The sequence below is a fragment of the Rhinolophus sinicus genome, linkage group LG09 (genome assembly GCF_036562045.2).
Source record: "Rhinolophus sinicus isolate RSC01 linkage group LG09, ASM3656204v1, whole genome shotgun sequence".
NCBI classification, from domain to species: Eukaryota; Metazoa; Chordata; class Mammalia; order Chiroptera; family Rhinolophidae; genus Rhinolophus; species Rhinolophus sinicus.
The window spans coordinates 88157198-88177744 of NC_133758.1; the positions used below are offsets into that span (position 1 = coordinate 88157198).

The 20547-nt window shown below is 39.4% G+C and overlaps 1 protein-coding gene across 1 annotated transcript in view; it reads right to left on the reverse strand.

The window, feature by feature from the left end:
• The window catches only part of COL28A1 (collagen type XXVIII alpha 1 chain), a 149833-nt gene that overhangs the window by 12157 nt on the left and 117129 nt on the right, over window positions 1–20547 (reverse strand). The window contains exons 28-33 of the mRNA XM_019729778.2: window positions 17806–17874; window positions 17157–17237; window positions 17032–17067; window positions 9850–9886; window positions 7705–8259; window positions 5971–6128 (exon numbers count right to left, since the gene is read on the reverse strand). Of these exons, the coding sequence (XP_019585337.2) occupies window positions 5971–6128; window positions 7705–8259; window positions 9850–9886; window positions 17032–17067; window positions 17157–17237; window positions 17806–17874 (936 nt within the window). The remainder of the gene's footprint in view (window positions 1–5970; window positions 6129–7704; window positions 8260–9849; window positions 9887–17031; window positions 17068–17156; window positions 17238–17805; window positions 17875–20547) is intronic.

The window sequence follows — 20547 nt, forward strand, 5'->3', positions numbered from 1 at the left end:
ATTTTTGCATCAACCTAATACCTAGTTTCAGGTGTACATCACAGTGATTCAATATTTATGTATATTATGAAATGATCCCCACAATAAGTCTAGTTACCATCTGTCACCATAAAAAGTTATTAAAATATTATTGACTATATTCTCTATACTGTACATTATATCCCCATGACTTATTTTATAACTGGAAGTTTGTACCTTTTATTTATTTTTTAAAATTTTGTACCTCTTAATCCCCCTCACCTATTTCACCTGCCCCCCCACCCCTCCTCTCTCTGATAACCATGACTTTATTTCCTGTACCTATTTTTCCATTTTGTTTGTGTATTTCTTTTGTTCTTTTAGATTCCATTTGTAAATGAAATCATACGATATTTGTCTTTCTCTGACTTGTTTCACTCAGCATAATACCCTCTAGGTCCACCCATGTTGTTGCAAATGACAAGATTTCGTTCTTTTTATGGCCAAGTAATATTCCATTATATATATATATGCACCACCTCTTCTTTGTCCATTCATCTATTGATGGGCATTTTGGTTGTTTCCATATCTATTGTAAAGAATGCTGCAGTGAACACAGGGGTGCATATATCTCTTTGAAGAGTGTTTTTGTTTTCTTTGGATAAATACCCAGCAGTGGAATTGCTGCATCACATGGCTGTCTAGTTTAATTGTTTTGAGGAACCTCTATACTGTTTTCCATAGTGGCTGGACCATTTTACAGTCCCACCAACACTGTATAAGGGTTCCCTTTTCTACACGTCCTCACCAACACTTGTTATTTTTTTGTCTTTTAAATAATAGTCATTCTGACAGGTTTGAAGTGATTGTCTCATTGTGGTTTCCATTTGCGTTTCCCTGATGATTAGTGAGGTTGAGCATCTTTTCATGTGCCTGTTGGCCATCTGTCTGTCTTCTTTGGAAAAATGTCTATTCAAGTCCTCTGCCCATTTTTTAATCAGGTTATTTGTTTTTGATATTAAGTTGTGTACGTTCTTTATATAGTTTAGATATTAACCCCTTATCAGATATATGATTTGCAAATATCTTCTCCCATTTGATAGGTTGCCTTTTCATTGAATTGATGGTTTGCTCTGTTGTACAAAAGCTTTTTAAAAGTTTGGTGTAATCCCATTTGCTTATTTTTATTTTTGTTGCCCTTGCCTAAGGAGAATGGTCAAAAAAATACTGCAAAGACTGATGTCAAAGAGCTTACTGTCTACATTTTCTTCTAGACTTTTATGATTTCAGGTCTTATATTGAAGTCTTTAATTGATTATAAATTTATTTGTGTATATGATATGAGATAGTGATCTGGTTTCATTCTTTTGCATATAGCTGTCCAGTTTTCCCTACAATCTGGGAATCAAAAGGTTCTGACAAATTCACTTCACTTACTGAAGAGAATGACTTTTTCCAATTGCATATTCTTGTGTCCTTTGTCATAGATTAATTGACCATATATATGCATGGATTTATTTGTGGACTCTCAGTTCTATTCCATTGGTCTATGTGTCTTCTTTCATGCCAGTACCATACCATTAGTTATAGTAACCAAAGTTACTATAACTTTGCAGTATAGTTTAAAATCAGGGCGTTTGAGACCTCCAGCTTTATTTTTCTTTCTTAAGATTGCTTTGGCTATTCTGAGTTTCTTGTGGTTCTGTACAAATTTCTTTGTTCTAGTTCTGTGAGAAATGTCATTGGTATTTTGATGGGCATTGCGTGGAATCTGTAGATTGCTTTGGGTAGTATGGACATTTTAATGATATTCTTCCAATCCACAAGCATGGTATATATCTTTCCATTTATTTGTGTCATTGTCAATTTCTTTCACTAATATTGACATTATCTACTAATGCATTTAGAATGATGAAAAGTGACTTTGTGCAGGATACTAATATGCTTGTTTGCTTAATGGTCCATTACTGGTTATAGCCAGTTGGTCTGAGTAAATGATGCTTAATTGATTTTATTGCCCCACTCTCATTTATATGCTGGCAATCTTAACCCACTGTCCAAACCCAGAAAGGATAAAGAAACATGAAGTGCCAACATTATTAGTCCCATAAAAAAATACGGATTTTTATGTATACTATCTTTTTTATAACAGTGTAATCAATGCCTTTCATTGAAGAAAATCTTCAGATTTCTTTTTTAGTCCAACAGTTGGTATAGCATTCATTTGGTCCATAGGGGTTTATTGAGCATCTACTGTATGCAAGATGAGGCACAAGTTTAGGTTGTGAGTGGGACACAAGTTTAATTAGACACAGACCATGTCCTCAAGGAATGTAAATCCATCAGGAGAGTTAAGGTACACATACAAATAATTATTAACAATATAAAATGTGATAAATTCCAGAAGAAAGTATAAATTATCCTGACATTTCAGGAGAGGAACAGAGTAGAATGGATGTACATGTTTAACTTCCCAGGACTGGCTTGAAAGAGCAACAGAGCAGGGTGCCACTGAAGGGCTATGAATTTAGAGGAACATGGGAAAGTCTTCTGCTTTCTTTACTTCCCAACACACCTGTTCCCAGATGTTTAGTGTATATCAAGTTAACTCCACAATTAGATAAAATGCTTAATATGTAAGTCCTTCTTGGAGGTGGAAATCCATTAGATTTCACACAAAAGTGTAAATACCTGATATCAGATTTTTCCCTGAGAACAGATTTTGATAGAAGAAGAGGAAAGAAAGACGGCAATAGGTGTCTTAAGTGTTAGAAGAGACAGCAAAGTAAGGGAATAGAGACACAAAAGGAACTTCTGAGACCATTTATTTGTCTTGCAGTGTTGCCTGAGATAGGATTGGGAACAGTCTGAGAATCAAAAGGTTTTGACAGATTCACTTTGTTATAGATGTTAGGATCCTGTAATTATACTTTTAGATAAAGGTGGTTGTGCATGTACAGATATATACATGTTTTGGTACTTAACTTTTTTGTACTTACATCTGTGATATGTATATATGATATATATATATATGACAGAGAGATAAATGCATATATGTTTCCTCAGACTAAATATCTATTAGGAACATTTGTGGTTTAAAAACTCAGTCTTGCCTTGGTGCTTCTGCAAAGAGCAAGGGTGAGAAGGTCTAAAGAAAAAAGGGACTATCCAAGAAGCTCAAGTTCACTGCAAGTTCCCACTGTCATGGTCAGAGGTACCCTAGGGAGACCTAGCTGATGCTCAGCTTCCCTCTATGCAGCTCTTGGTGTTATAAATCCTGGCTATTTTAGATGTACTTTTCGTTGTCCTCCCTTTCCAGCTACTAGTATATTTTTCATCTGTCATAATCAATTAACATCATGTGTCTCTGATCATGTTCCTGGGTCATGATACGAGGCATAGGGTCTTGCTCTTCCTCATTCTCTGTCATAATTGCCTTGGATGTCCCTCAGTCACCTCCATTTTGCCTGGTGCAAACTAAGCTTATTATTTTTTCTTCAAAAAACAAAAACAAACCCAAAAAAAACCCCACCCTGCTTCCTATATTCTCCATTTTAGTAGATGGTGTTTCATATCACCTGATCTCTAAGCTAGAAACACAGCTGTCATCCCCCAAACCCTCCCTGTTCCTAACCTCCAATCCATCCAATCACTAAATCCTGTTCATTCTACCCCAGACATGGCTTTCCAATCCAGGCCTTCTTTTATTCCAATGCTCCTGCCTTAGTTGAGGTGTCGTTCTCTCTCACCTGGACTCTCTGTCACTCCTCATATCCCAGCCTCCTGTCCTCTTCTCCTATTTATCTTTCCCACTGCAACCGGGGTTATTCTTCCTGTGAACCAAATATGACCATAAAACCCTTGCTGTAAAAACATCTCTGCTTTCTCCTGGCTGCCTGACCTTTCGATGAAATTCAAGCTCCTTAGCTTGACACGTGAAGCCATTGACAACTGGTCCTCCAATTATTTATCCAGCTTTAACTCTCACCATTCTGCCCCACACCCCTTGGGCTCCAGATAGCCTGAACTTGTCCTAATTTATTGAAATGCGATGCCCTTGGGAATCCCTCTTTGCCCACATGCTCCTTCTGCTGGAAATACCCTTCCCTCTACTCTTGACTTGAAACACTCCTATTTTTTCTTCAAACTCAGCTCAGTGCCACCTCCTCTGCAAAGCCTTCTGTTACTCTGCCCTGAATTTAATTGCACCATCTCTTGTGCTTCATCTACAGCTCTGCTAAAGTTCTTAATACTTCTTATGCTTATTTATTCCCTGATGGACTGTGGACTCCTCCGGGGCAGGAACTGTGTCTTAAGACCTATCACCTAGTACATCAGTAAATGATCAATACATTCTACTGGAATTCACTGATTATGAGGAGAGCTCAGTTTAAGGACCACTTGCTGAGTGAAACCCGAGTCTTCTCTTGTTTAGGAAGCCGAACGTGGATTGACCAGGGGAGGGACAGAGTGATATGTGATACAAGCAGGGAAGGTCCCAGGAGCATTCCATGCTCAGGAGAAGAGAGACTGTACATTATTGTCTATAATTCACTTCAAAATGCTCAGTAAAGACCAGGGTCAGCAAACCCTTTAGGTCAAATCTGAGTCTTCATCTGTTTTTGGAAATAAGTTTTATCCAAATACAGCCATGTTCATTCATTTAAGTATTGGCTGTGGCTGCCTTTGCATTTCAAAGGCAGAGCTGAGTAATTGCAGCAGAGATCAAATGGCCTGCAAAACAAACAATTGACTATACGGTCCTTTACAGGAAGTTTGCTGACCCGATATAAGCCATATGTAATAAATGTGCGTGTTAATTTCAACCTACAATCCAGAGACATTCTGTTGCCTTAATCTAAATTACCTGTCTCACAATTGGTTAGTGTTTAATCAAACAGAAATATGTTAGAGGCCGTTGTGCCCTGTTTTGAACATATGGTATAAAACCCTAGTGAGTCCTATCTATTGTCTGTCCCCTTAGCAATCGTATCCTGGGCCGGATTCCTGAATGACCCCGGGCCCAACAACTGATCTGGAGGTTTCTTGGGGCTTTAGTTCAACTACACAGCTGAATCCCGAGGCTAGAAAATTGTTGCACTCACTCATCTATTTCATATCCATGAAGCCTTCGTAAAAGGACAGGACAGGGCCTTCATTGAGCTTACAGAACAGGGTTATAACTGGTGTGTGCCTGCTTCCTAGAGGACATCCCTGTGTAGTAGACAGGAGTCGGGACCTACTTGAGTTGTAACTTGGTGGGGAAGAGACTAGAGTACTCACCGGTAATCATGGGAGGCTCTCCTGTTGTCACCTAAAAGAGCCTAATAGTTGCTCATGACCTGAATGGCTGAGATCAGTCCCAGAGCTTTCTAGGAGGACAGTCACATTTGTCTGAGCACATTCAGGAGGTAGTTCTTTCATGCACATGTGATTGGGGAGCTTGGAAACAGAGCATCCTCCTTGCACCATATGCGTGAATAGGTCCCTCCCAGTCAGTTCGCACTCTGGGCACAGGAGGTGGAAGCTAAATGAGCAAGCATGTGCCTTGGAGTATGGGAGAGTGGCAGATTAAGCATGTGTATACTTTGAAGGAACGAACCTGAGAGGTTACAAAGTGGGAGGTGGATACACAGCGGGATGAAGGAGAGCTGGAACCTGGTATGAAAGGATCTACAAAGCATGGTAAGTGGGCAATGTAAATAGTATAGTGTTTATCTGTCCTAGTGGTGGTAGCAGCGGTATACCATAAAAATATTACTTGCAACATTTCATAAATAATTAGTTATAAAATATAGAGAACTTTAAAATCTCATATTCATGCTCACAAGCCCCAGAACTATTTCTGAACTAGAAATCTGGGGACAAAGTGCTAATAGTATTTAGAGCCAAGGACCTGAAAGGACATATACCTCATTGGGTTCTTGGCAGTGGAAGGCAAGATGGTCTTTGATGTAAAACAGACAGAAAACACCATGGTAAGCTCACAAATTAAGCAAGGCAGTTACTTACTGACTCAGACATTTCTTCCTGAGGCTGTGGAGTGGACTGGCGGAGTTCTTCCCCCGACATCCCCAAGCCAGGCTGAAGTGGTGGTGAACCCAAGACTTGAATGAGGTAGGAATCAAAATCCTCACAATGTTTTTTAAACAATCTTTGCTTCAGGGTGTCTTTTAAAGGAGAAACAGAAAAGGGAGATAGTAGGAACAACGAGACATTACTCAAAACCTGTTTTAAAGAGATTATCTACGCTCTCCTTAAAATAAACAGACACTTTCCCATCACTTGAAGTCAACTGCTAGGTGAACGAAGTTTTAAAGCATTTATACATCATCTGTAAGAGGCCACCTAAAATAATTTTATTTTATTTAATAATATACAAGGACCCAAATAGGCAAACCAATGACTTAAATGCTTGCTTATCTAAAGCATCAGTTAACTGTGAACTACTCTGTAGAAGGGGCAAGTCTCACCCATAATACATTTACTAGGCCGTTACCTCTGGTTTTAGGGACAGCAAAAGGCCACCCAGTCCAAAACTGTATCCCTCACTGGTGGGAACAAATTACTAACTCCTTTGGTTAAGATAATAAAGCTCTTTAATTATTAAAATATAATTTGTCTTTGAAATGTATACTTCTGGTCATTCTAACAGGTTAACAGCCCAGTAAGATTGAATATCTAAGATAAACCCATTAATCACCCAGCAGGAAATGGGACCCCAGGTTAGAAAGATCTGGAGAAAGGGGGAACTAGAAAGTGGGAAGATTCTGAGTAGGGTATGCTATCATCAGGACCAGCTGTGCTGGTACCCAGAGTAGGTCGGGAGCAGCATGGGGTAAGGGGGGGGAGGGGTCTGTGCCAGGCCATGTCAGGTCCCACTCCCAGGTGGGTGAAGAAAGAAGGATGGAGCCAAATGGAAGCCTACAAACACATTAAGCGTACATTTTACTTATTTCACAAGCTTGCCAGGTGTGGGCCCTGCCAGAATGAGTTATTGGTTTCCAAAGAATTGGAACATGTTTCATGGTAAAGCAGTCCTGGTCATACTCCAGTCATAGGTGAGTGGGTATCTTAGAAGGCCTCATTAGGAAATATCAGTTCATGTGAAAGGGTAAAGTAGCATAGGGAAACCCATCTGATTAACACTGACTGCATGACCAATATTCAAAATGCTAAGATAAACTCCTGACATCAACCTATTGACTCATTATTTGTTTTCATAAAAACAGAGAATAAAACACTATCTGTTTTTATAAGAATTGAGAAATAGAACAGGGAATAGAATAGAATCCCAGTTACTTATGTCTCTCCTCTCTTTAGATTACCGTAACTTTTCTTCAGGTATCACACACTTCTCAATTCATTTTGATTCTATGGTTATTTTCTGCCTTACTGCTGGCTCACTCCACGTCTTATTTAAGTTAGGTAACTTTCTGGACATTAATCTTAGCAATACCCCCAAATTCTCTTCTTTCTTTTCATTCATATCCTTCGACCATAGATACCCCCAGTTAAACAATTCCAACACCAGCTCAGCACTTACTACGAATGAATAAAAACAAGAGTTGTTCTCTTTAAACTGGATGATACTAAATGTTTTTACCTCCTGCAGTTTATGTGCTACGATTTAATGTCAGCATAAGCCTCATTAGCCTCCTGATTTCCATTTTTGCTCAGGGTAAGCCCGTGATGTGGAACTTGGAAGAACCACATAAATTCCTTTCCCCTGAAGCTGAGTCTTACCTTGCAGTGTCATGAAGTCATCAAATTGATAAACATGCTCACTATCTGGGTCGCTAGCAATTAGATTCATTTCTTTGTGGAACATTTCGAAGTTGGGGTCATTTTTCTTCACCACCCCGATCACAAATATTTCCACATTGGTGTCCCTGGCATTCTTCACCACCTCTGTCAGGTTCCTCTCATCGCGGCTATCCGTCTGCCCATCAGTGATGACCAAGGCCACTTTCTTTACACCTGGCCTTGCGGCTTTAAACATGTGGTTGGCTGCATGGAGAGCTGTGGCCGTGTAGGTGCCTTCCCCCAGGTACTGCATGTTGTCCACCGCCAGCTTGAAGCTGTCCTTGCTGGAGAACTGCGCCAAATCTGCCACCTTCTCCACCTTATGGCTGTAGTTGATTATGCCTATGTGGGCTGTGGCAAGGTCCAGAGCAACCTGGTCAGTTAGAGTCTTCACAAAATTCTTGATGATCTGGAAGTTGTCTGGCCCCACACTTTCTGAGCTGTCAATCACAAACAGCAGCTCTAGTGGAGTCTCTTTGCATTTGGGCCCACAACCTAAAGGATGAAAGTTGAGATGGAAACATTGCAGGAATGAAAATCAAAACATCATTGATGGGTGTCAGATGGGTGCGGGGAGGAGAGAGACAGGCAAGGATAAATCGGAGACCTAGATGTTACCTTCCTTTTCTGCACCTGTGAACAAAGCTGAAAACTGTCTGCCTTCTGGTTTCTATACCTGACTCTTTTTCAAAAATAATTTAGTATATAAAAAACCCTACAAAAAACCAAAACACTGTGTAGTAACAAAATAAAAAACACTATGTGCCAATTTCTTAGATTAAAAACTAAAATATTTTTAAGAGTCAACATCCCCGTGTATGCCTTTCTGATTACACTCCCCTCTCTCTCCCTAAGAAATAAGCACTATCCTAAATTTGTCATTCCATCTTTTGTATTTAACCTGAATCTGGAAGCTCATGTTTCAGTCTTCAACCATATCCTTATATGAAAAGGGAGATTTGCTCATTGACATAGCCAATGGGTAAAGTAATGGAATGAAAAATTTTAATTGTGGTGGAAAGATTAGGGCTTTTCCCTGCACACAAACAGATGCCCCTATTTACTCTATGTCCCCAATCACCCACAATGTCAACTATGGTGGTTCTTATCAAAGAGGCCAGCAATCCATTCATACTATAAAATCATTTGTAATGAGAATGCTGGTTAATAAACAACTTTTATTTAGGGCTTATCATTCAAAGCAGTTGCCAGAGTCACCAGGCCAAAAGAATTATCAGGGTTCCATTGGTTTATCCATATCCTCATGTTGCCCCACAACCCTACCACAGAAAGTCATGTGGAAATTGGTGCCATTTTTACAGGGCTTCTAGAACTCAGAAACCATGTCTAAATTGGCCCGTCACCACACACAGTCCCAGGTTGGTTCTTAAAGTCCAGAAGGCTTCTGGGTGACAAGCCACTTCTGTGGTTCTCTGTATCGAAGAACAATGATATACTTGTCTCTGTCCAACTTCAACACAGAAGGTTGTCTTCATTATTCCATTCATCTCTCGCCTTTTGGCTAATCTCTTTTCTTTACTTCCTCTTTCTGGTAACTCTATACTAAGTCTAATATATTTAGCTCTGAAGCATTTAGGTATAGTTGTGAAGTAAAATGACTTCCTGACTCTGTCTTCCTGCCTTTCAAGTGGAATGCACTCTAGAAACAGTGCTCAAAACTAAATTCAGAAAGACTTCTTGCTTCAGGAAAAACAGACATGATAGTCACCAGCTAGGCTATATTCAAATACCAGTTAGGCTCCTGAAGTCTTATTTCCTTTGTTGTTTTTTCTTCCCAAGCTCAGGTAAATGGCACTGAGTATAAATGAGTGTGGTGCTTAGAGAAAGTCTGGCTGCACATAGACTCTAGGCATGTATCTTCACACTTCTTACCCACCCCAGAAAGAAGATTTTCTCTTCTTAAATCAGAATTCCCACAGCTCCTCTCACTGCTTTCTTTCATTTTCCCATTGACTTTTCAAATGCGCTTCTAACTTTCTTATGAGCTATATACACAGAACATAGCGGGGTTGGTACGTTAAAGTGATGTGTTTTTTGTTTTTTTTCTTGATAGGCAAATCTTACCACATATTTCAACAATAAGTTTGATAATTTCTTCTTTCTGGAGGAAAAAAAGGAAAATGTATTAGTTGTATGACCACAATATTTTTTTCCTATAGTCATAAAATATCTGTCTTATTACAGTCAGCATTGCATCATTTGATTTAATTCTTCCACTACAGAAAATAAAATAAATAGCACAGAGCTTAAAAGTTGGCTATGATATATCACAACTGAAATGTGTTTGAGTTGCGAAATGTAATAGCTCAGACTTTTGAGTTCAAATTGTGGCTCCAGCATTTATCAGCTGTGTGACCTTGAGCATTAAGTGACCTAACAATATCTGTATCTTAGGGCTGTGGTGTGGATTAAACGAGCTACAGCACACAGAGCTCTTAGCACAGAGTCTCGCCCCACAAAGTATAGTAGTCCCCTGCTCCCCAATCTGTGGTTTTGCCTTCCATGGTTTCAGTAACCTGTGGTCAACCGCGATTTGAAAATATCAAATGGAAAAGTCCAGAAATAAACAAGTCATAAGTTTTACAATGTGTGCCATTCTGAGTATTGAGATGAAAGCTCCTGGCATCCCATTCCATCCTGCCCGGCATGTGAATCATCCCTTTGCCCAGGATATCCACGCTGTGTATGCTTCCCAACTGTTAGTCACTTAGTAGCCTGGGTTACTTAGTCTCGGTTATCAGGTTGACTGTCATGATATCCCAGTGTTTGTGTTCAAGAAGCCCTTATTTTACTTAATAATGGCCCAACGCACAAGAGTAGTGATGCTGGCAGTTCGGACATGCCAAAGAGAAGCCATAAAGTGCTTCCTTGAAGTGAAAAGTGCAGGGTCTTGACTTTTTAAAGAAAGAAAAAATTGTATGCTGACATTGCTAAGATCCATGCTAAGAGTGAATTTTCTATCTGTGAAACAAGATATTTTGAGAGAGAGAGAGAGAGCCCACATTTATATAACTTTTACTATAGTATATTATAATTGTTGTATTTTATTATTATAATACTTATTGTTCTTAATCTCTTACTTAATCTCTGCCTAATTTATAAATTCAACTATATCATAGGTATGTATGTGTAGGAAAAAACATAGTATATGTAGGGTTTGGTACTATTTATGGTTTCAGTCATCCATTGGGGGTCTTGGAACATATTCCCTGCAGATAAGGGGGGGCTACTGTACTAGGTACAATGGCGTGGGCAATGCATGCATGTATTCACTTATGAGGTATGATCACAAAATACAGTGAGTGTTTAATAAAAAATGTATTACAATAAAAGATACATTGCTATTAGTTCCCCTCAAAATAACTCCCCCTCACTTTGAACACACTTATCCCATTGTTCTTGCCACTTTCTGAAGCAGTTCTGGAAGTCTTCTGTTAGTATCTTTACTTGTGCTGTCATGGCTGCCTTGGTGTCCTGAATCGATTCAAAACATTTACCTTTCACGGTCTTTTGACTTTGGGGGAAAGCGAGAACCTATGGTGCCAGATTTGGTGAATCAGGTGGATAAGGACACACCGTAATGGTTTTATTTGACAGAAATTGCCGTACCAGAAATGATGTGTGACATGGAGCATTGTCATGATGGAAGATGAAAGAAAGAGGACTTCTAGAACTGCTTCAGAAAGTGGCAAGAATAATGGGATAAGTGTGTTCAAAGCGAAGGGGAATATTTTGAGGGCAATTGATGGCAAGGTGTCTTTTATTGTAATACATTTTTTTAATTTAAACATTCACCATATTGTTCGATCACACCTCGTACGTGATGTGCTCAGCAACCAAGACAAGCACCAGGGCAAAAAGTATATACTATACTGTATATTCTTGTAATATACAGTATAGTATGTATATATACAGTATAGTATATTCTACAGTATAGAATATACTGTAAAAAGTATATTCTATACTGTATCCCCTCCTCTTTTTCTGTACCACTCCCCAATTTCTTGAGTTTCCTAATACTCTCACTTTGGCTCTTTCATGAAGTGTGCCCATGTTCTGAATGCTCCTTCCTGGCCCCACTGCCCATCAGCTCCATCAGGAGGGCCCAAGAGGAGCTGGGTACCAGAAGTAAGTCTGCCAATGCTTTGTCCTCAGTAGTATGCTTCCAAGTAACTGGGATGAAACTATAGAAGGCAGGATTCTACATTTGCAGAAGACAGGAAGGTGACAGGGATAATTAACTGAAGATATGAAAGCAACAGAAGCCCAGAAAATCTTAACAAGAAGGAGCAGTAGACCTAATTTAAGAAAAGAAAATTTAACAGTTGCATAAGTAAAGTTTTAAAGAAAAAAATCTATAATGACAGAATTAGGGTGAAGATGATATATAGGGACTATTCAGGACATTTTAATTTAATTTTTTACTGTAAATTAAGTAGAAGCCAATAATTCCAAGAACTTTTAAAAAGAATTCTCAGTATGAAATTAATAAAATTATATAAAAAGAGAGAGTCAACAGTTTTGTTTGTTTTTTTTGTTTTTCAGGCTTAATCATGTTTTGTCACAGAGAGGCATTTAATAAATTTGGAACTAGAATGTTTCAAGAAAAGGAAAATGCATGTATTTATATTGTATAATTAGAAAGGGGAAATGCATATATTTATATATTTATGTTTAGGTTTTTTTACAAGTGAATACTATATATCAAGTTTTATGGTTATCGTTTTTCACTTAATGTTATATCAGTTAATTCCCCACATTATTTAGTATTCTGAAAAACTTGATTACTGACGTCAAATGCATGGCTATTTTAAGACTCTCTTTTGTTTACTTTATTAGTTTCAGGTGTACAAAACAACATAGTGATTAGACATTTACAATTCTTACAAAGTGATAACCCCCCCCCAAGTCTACTACCTCTCTGACATCGTACATAGCTGTTACAGTATGATTGACTATGTTCCCTATGCTGTACTCTACATCCTATGACAATATATATAATTATAGTTGGCATTCAATATTACTTTATATTAGTTTCAGGTGTATAGTGCAGTGTTTAGGCATTTATATAATCTATGAAGTGATCCCCCCAATAAGTCCAGTCCCCCTCTGACACCTTATTTTAAGACTCTTGATGCATACTGCCAAACTGCCCTGCAGAAAAGTTGTAGTAGTGACTCCTCTGCCAGCAGTATACAAGCAACCCTGTTTGATTTTAGACACACCATACTGCTTATTATTATTATTATATAATCTTTGCCATTTGATAAAGCAAAACATGTCATTGTTTTAAATTGTACTTATTTGATTATTAAGGAGGCTAAATTTTATTTCATATACACGTTTCCAAGTTGTATTCACTTGTACATAGTCTTTGTATGTCCTTTGTCCATTTGACTATTAGGATGTTTGTCTTTTATTGACTTGTAAGACTAATTTATATATCAAAGTTGCACTTTAATTCTTTTCAATGTGCTTTGATGGGAAAACCAGGTCTAAAATGCTTCATGTAGTCATATATGTATATGAATCTTTTTCTCATATTCTTTACTTTTAAGTGCCTGAAATAGTTTCATTCTTTCCACTAAAATTGCTGAATGACTACTTTGGTTATGTGTTGCCAATAGTGAAGGCATCGAATTTATACCTCGCAAAAGATTCATAGTCTAGTAAGAAAAAGACAAATAAAAACATACTTTTGTAAGTGCTGTGTTGTTGGATTGGAGCCAAGGAACCATGTTGGTCTACGTGGAACTCCAAGGGTTGGAGAGTGGGGTGGGGCTGTGGTTCAGGTACGTAGACCCTGAACAGGATGAGGTGGGGGAAGGGGAGGAGCATTCTAGGCAGAGGACAAAGCACAATGCATTGGACTGTACTTGAGTAAACTTATGACTCAAGGTATATGGCAGAAAGAATAACAGGAAATGTGGAAGACAGATGAACTCTTTGTGTCACGTTGAAGAGTGTGGACTTTTTCCTGGGTGGTGAGAAGACACATGGCCTTAAACAAAGAAGAGATCTGATCACACTTTCACTTAAGAAAGATGATCCTGGCAACCAGTAGACAGGTTTGAGGTTCCTAAATAGCTCAGGCAAAGGAAATGACACCAGAAAGCAGTGGTGGTATCAATGGATGGGAAGGACTGGCCTACAGGGACATTTCAGAGTGAAAATGAAGGGGATAGGTGAGTAATTGGAAGAAAGGCTGAGGAGGAAGACGGAATCTAGGAGGAGCCAAACGCTTACGGTGTGCTGTCTGAGACAGGGGAGAGTGCAATAAGGGCAGGGGCAGAGTGAATGAAGAACACTGGTCTAGGCTTAGGCCCGGCCTAGTGTGACGCACGGATGGGACATCCAGCTGTAGATGCCCAGGAGGCAGAGCATGTAAGGTGTGGTGCTCAGGAGAGCAGTTCAAGCTGAAGGCAGATATAAGAAATGCCAGTGAAACTGGGATGGCAGATGAGATTCCGTGTTTCTCTGAAAATAAGACCTAGCTGGAACATCAGCTCTAAGGCGTCTTTTGGAGCAATAATTAATATAAGACCCAGCCTTATTTTACTATAATATAAGACCAGGTATAATATAATAATATAATATAATATAATATAATATAATATAATATAATATAATATAATATAATAATATAATACCAGGTATAATATAATATAATATATAATACCGGGTCTTATATAATATAATACAATGTAATATAATTAATATCATATCATATATCATATAATACTGAGTGTTATATTAATTTTTGCTCCAAAAGATGCATTAGAGCTGATGGTCCGCCTAGGTCTTATTTTCGGGGAAACATGGTTGTATGGAGCAGGGCTTCTCAACCCTTTTTTTTACCAGTGTGCCTCCCCCTCCCCATTTGTTACACATATTCTTTCCTATGTTTATAATATAAAAACAATATTTTAAAAATTCTCCATACAACTTTACTATGATATTAAATTAGCCTTTTCAAACTCTACAACCCCCTGTCTTTAATGGCTGTCCCTCCCTGACAGTTTAGAGACAGGAAAGAGAAGACTGAGGGCAGACACTGGGGAATGCTAACATTTAAGGGACAGGTGGAGAAACCATCTTTTTAAAAAGCAATTTGGTGTGAATTATTAAAATATTGAACTCCATCAATGGTATTTGCCTCGTAAAAGAAATTTGTTAGTCTGCAATGAATCAGCAACTGATAGCTGTTTGAGAATGTAATTGATGAGGATAGAATGGGGGTGGGGAGAGGAAAGAGCCTGCCATGAACAGCATTCGTAGGGCAGCAGCCTGGAGGTGGCCTCAGACAAGCCAACTCTGGCTGTGAGGACTCTGCTACTTGCTAGCAAGTGACTTTGGGCATATTGCTCAAACTTTCTTTGCATGTCTTCATTGAAGTGCAGATAATACTACCTACCTCATGGAGCTGTCGTGTGGATTACTGTGGGGTCTTGAGTAAGACAGGCCTGTGGCCACCGCCTGTCCCCTGATCATCGTACCCCATCCCTGCTAGTCCTGCACTGCATGGGGCCTTGGCCAGCATTCAGGGGCTGAGCACAGTCCTCACTTCCAAGCTCTGTCCAAGGCCCCCGGAAACAGCTGCCCAGGCCACTTCCTGGGGGGGCCCATACGTACAGGCCAGTACAGTCAGCTCCCTAAAGGCATTTCAGCCAGCAACTCTGGAATCCTGTGTATCCAGAGTGTGGTACAGAGGAGGCATGTGCTCAGGATGGTCGCCCCCTAGTCCCCCACGAGGACTCTTCACCTGGGGGAAGGGGTGCAGCTGGAGAAGGACTAGAGGTCCAGAGTGGGTTCCCCCAAGCATGGGCCCCCTTGCAGACACCCTGCAGTACAGATAACGGTGGTACCGTGAAAGAGTCTAACACGGTGCATCACATACTGGAGTCTCATTGAATGCAAATTCTCTTTTCCTTAATTCTTGGCTTCCTGATAGTCCCTTTTTTCTAGAATCTAGAAAGCCAAGGATGACATCCTTATTTCTAAGCTCTCCGCCTCTTTGTTAAAAACCTTCAGCTTAAGACATAAAAGCCTATCTGCCCCCAAACATCATCATACATCACTTTGTCTTCTCTGGACCCACGTATCTACTTCTATCATCGCATTTGTCAAACTATAGGTGAACATCCTTTGCTTGTCTTTCTCGCCACAGAGCTGCAAGCTCCTTGAGTCCAGAGACACAGTCTCTTATTCGTTACTATTTGCACTCGCTGGTGTCTGTCTCACAGCATGACCCAGAGTATGCACCCAATAAATGCTGGTGAAATGAATGAACACATGGATGGATAAAGGAAACCAGTTCCCTTCCTCATGTTGGAATACAAGGGAGGATATAAGCCTACAGGAAATGTTCCTCTGGGCATTTTACATGTACTCTCCCCTGATATTTTTGGGGAAGAATTGTTGTATTGTAACTGCTTCATACACCATAGACATCGGGGCAGGGGTGTCTGACTTGTGGTGCAAATGAACAAAGAGAAAAAGACAGAAGGGCCACACACAAAAACAGTGTTCGGTTTTGTTTGACGCATGCCCAGCTCTCATCTGTCACTTCTACTATGTGAACTCACACCACCCTAACACCCGGATTTGCCCAGCATAGAACCTAATATCAGCATCCCCAGACCATGACCCACCGAACAATCAGAAGGGAAAAAAGAGAAGGTCCCTCTTTCTTCTGCACTCCAGGAGATATAGTGCCCTCAAGTCAGAAAGGAAGAATTAGACTTTGCTATAGAAATTCTAGAGCTTTTTGTACCCTGTGGAACTTTAAAGAGTTGGCTTTTGTTTGCAATGGTATAGGGAGGAGAATAGGGGAAAGTTTGTAGATACTTCATAAATCTTTGAATAAACGTAACCCCGATTTTGTGATTGCTGTTCTCCTCAGAGCAGTTCCTAAAAGAACTGGTTGAGGAAGAAAGAGCCCCCTTTCTGAGATGTGAAGGCTCAAGTAAAATAAAAAGTCATTTGGTCAATGTGGCTTTGTGTAACCAGCTCCCCTCCTTGTCACCATTTCTACCAGGGATCAGAGGGGAGTTGTCATGTGTCTCCACCCTGAGGCCTCAGATGTTATTCCTCCCTCACATTCCGGTTCAATTACCTCGTGCATTTCAGGGCACCCTGGGCTTGCAGCAGTGCTGTCATTTAAATAGCGCACTTCTAAAGCTAAAACACGAATGTAATAATTTTGCAAGCACAAACCCTCAGTTAGCTTCTAGGGTTGCTACTCACTGTAAGTCCTTGGTCTCCTTTTGATCCTTGTAACCCCTGCGTAGTGGAAGGAGAGCAACAGTCAGTATCGGTTGGAGCTAGTTAATGTGTAAACATTACAGGAAGACTTTAAAAATCACTCTTGCCTGTATTCCTGGAGATCCGGGCTCTCCAATTTCCCCTTTATTGCCTTTCTTTCCCACATCGCCCCGTTCTCCGTGCTCCCCCTTTATAATATAGTGAAAAGATAAATTTAGAATGTGAATTTTAAAGCCAAATAAGAAAAACTCTAAAATTTGGTTTATGTTTAACTGGTATTTCTTGAAGACCTGTGGTTCTTGTTGATGCAAATGTATGATAGGAAAAAACAAAAACAAAACAAAACACAACTGGGAGCATTTTATTTACACTCCCCCCACGTACCATAATCCAATTCTTGAAGAACCAGAGATCTCAAAGTGAAGAGACTTTCAGATTCTATTGGATCAGCTCACTGCCTTCATGAAATTCAAATATTACATAATTTTATACCTGAGTTACCTGGTATCTTCAACATGTTATGTTGTAAGGATTTATTCCTTTATCGGCTGGTGTTTGAGAATGATGAAAACGAGAGTTTATAAAGTAAGCACGTGCGTAGTTAGGAAAGGAAAAGCAAAAGGATTCCCTTTCCAATGGATTTTTTTCCTCTGAGAGTTATAAGGAGTGACAAGTATATGAGAGCTCTTCCAAAGTTCAAGTTAAGCTATTGAGATCCTAAACCCAAGCATTTCTTTAAGGTCCTGAAATACTTACCTTCTGGCCAGGGAAGCCACGGCCTGTTGTGCCCTTTGGCCCTGGAAAGCCTTGAGGTCCTCGCTCCCCCTACATACAGTATAAGAAAGGGACGTTCCTGTTAGTTTTCCAAGACAACTCAGAATATTCTTTGAATCAGATATGTACTTCCAGTTTTAAAACTGCATTATAACATTATCTAAATTAGGGGAAATATATATATATATATATATATATATATATATATATATATACACACACACACACACACACATATATAAAATAAATATTATATATATAATTTTAAATTAAATAAAAAATTTTAAACTAAATTATATATAATTACGAATTTTATATATATATATATATCAGATGGGGTCAATGCTTTTTTAGTAAAAGTTTACCTCCGAGTGTGGAGTAGAAGTAAGGCAGTGGTTTATAGAATTTGTCTATTTTTGTGGTGTAAATATTCCTACATGGCTGATTTCAAACTATGACGATAAATATCAATCAGGTCACAAATAACAAACAGCTGTTAATTAATAGTTGTGATAGTAATAGTGATTTTTATAATCTTCTTTACATTTTTCTAAATGTTTTGATATGTTAGAAGTATGTATTATCTTAATAATGGAAAGAAAGAGGATATAATAGCACCTCTCCCCAATTAATGCCAAAGAATTGTTTATATAATTCACCACATACTGTGAGTTCCATCCTTGATAATTTGTAGCAACACGAATCTATTTATCTAAATTGAGTACCTCTTTAATTAAAAAAATAAAAATGTTTTCATTTCAGGACTTGCTTTTAATTTTCCCCACCATATTCTAATATTATCTCCTAACCCCCTACCCCTGCCCCCCCAAACCACACAGGTTTCAAGTGTTTTCATGATGTTGAGCGTGAAACAGGAATAATCACTCATGAGTACACAAAGTCATAGTACTGATGCCACTTGGATCCTATACGCAACCCCTACTTAACTCTAGACCATTGTTGGCAATGTGTCTGTGGCCAAGGTTGGAAGGACCATGGACTCCTGGGATCTGATTTGCTTACCTTCAGCATCTTTCTCAAAGGTATCCTGACCATGCCCACTAGAATCATTGGTATGCTTAATAAGAAGAACAACTAAATGAGAATCAAAGATGGGGGTGGGAGTAAACCACGCATTTTGCCACAGGCTCGCTAAGGTTTGAAAGCTACCACCCCAGAAAGTGGTGTGGGCTTTAGATGGTTACTCCTGGGAGGAACCACAGAGGTGTGCTTGGAGACCACTGTAACTTTGACTATCGTACTCCTCAGCCCCGTCCTAGCTCGTGAGCTTTCAAGCTTTTTCAAATTAACAGAACCCTTTTTTTTAAAAGTGTTATCATGAAATATTTCAGACACACAAAATTTATATGGAAAAAGACAAACATTCACCTATACCCCACCATTTTAAAAAAATGAAATACTACAGATACCACTGAAACCCCAGTATAGCCAATACCGTCCCCCAAAGGAGAGAGGAAACCTCTCTGAAGTTGATATGCATCACTCATATCCATGTTTTCATGCTTTAGCTACACATGTATATATTCTAAAACAATGCACAATATTATTTTTAGTATTTTAAATGTCAAATAAGTGCTATTTATGCATCCAATTTGTATTTCAAATCTCAGCATTGTCTATTTGAAATCTGTGAACATACGTGTCGTTCTAGTGTGTTAATTTTCTCTGCTATACAGTATTCCATTAAATAACTTAGCTACAATTTGTCTATCATCCTGGTGATAGACACTTAGGTTGTTTCCAATATTTCCCTATCGTAAATAATGCTTCAATGAATACGGTTTTACATATCTTTGCACACCTGCACACATCCCTAGGAGGAAATTCTTTCATTAAACCATATCTTATACAGAAGAGTGCAAAATAAAATGAATACAAGTGGAGATTCTCTTGTTGAAGTGAAGTGTTCAGTTTTTCTTGCACCCATCCCTAGCCCCCCACAGCAAGTTGGCTTGGCTGAACTCTTAGGCCCTTTTCATCTCTGCCATGTTGTATTTCTAAATGAACGTCAAGTATAGGGTTACAGTGTTGCCTCCTCAATTCAATTCTAGAGGACGTAAAACAGGTTCCTTACCAGGGTCAGATCGCAGAGAACTCATTCACTGAGTGTCTTGTTCACCCTGATAACCCTTGCGCCAAGCGCGATGCCATAGCGTAGAGGACCCACAGCGAGTGTTTAGGGGGTGTTGTGCATGGATGTCCCAGGCCTATCCGAGGAGACTCACCACTCAAGAAGGAGTGCCCCCTCTCATAGTTGGTTAGAGGAGACAAGCAGGGGTACTTGGTCTTCTTTATTCAGTTTAGAGTCAAGAGAGAAGAGTCTTTTCCCACCAGGAAAGGTCTTTTGGTGGTGTTAGCATCCCCAGAACCCTGGATAGGGATTGGTGCCAGTTAAATAAGCCAAAAACAGTAAACCCACACTCAGATTCCAAGCTGGAGATCCAAGCAGGAGAAATGAGAGGAGAAAAATCTGTTGTTTCCAAAGATTGCACTGCTAACACAGGTGTAATGAAAAGGAATAGGTGAGATGTGTGGATAACAGACAAGTCTCATGACACTTACTGAAAAACATGCTTAACGAGGTGAGCTCTGCAGCCTCATCTTGAGTTTGAGGGATAGAAGGGACTGCCTACATACAGACTAGGTGGCTAGTCCCCAAAGTGATGTGAAGGGCAGTGGGAAGATAACCCGCCTGAGGTCTCC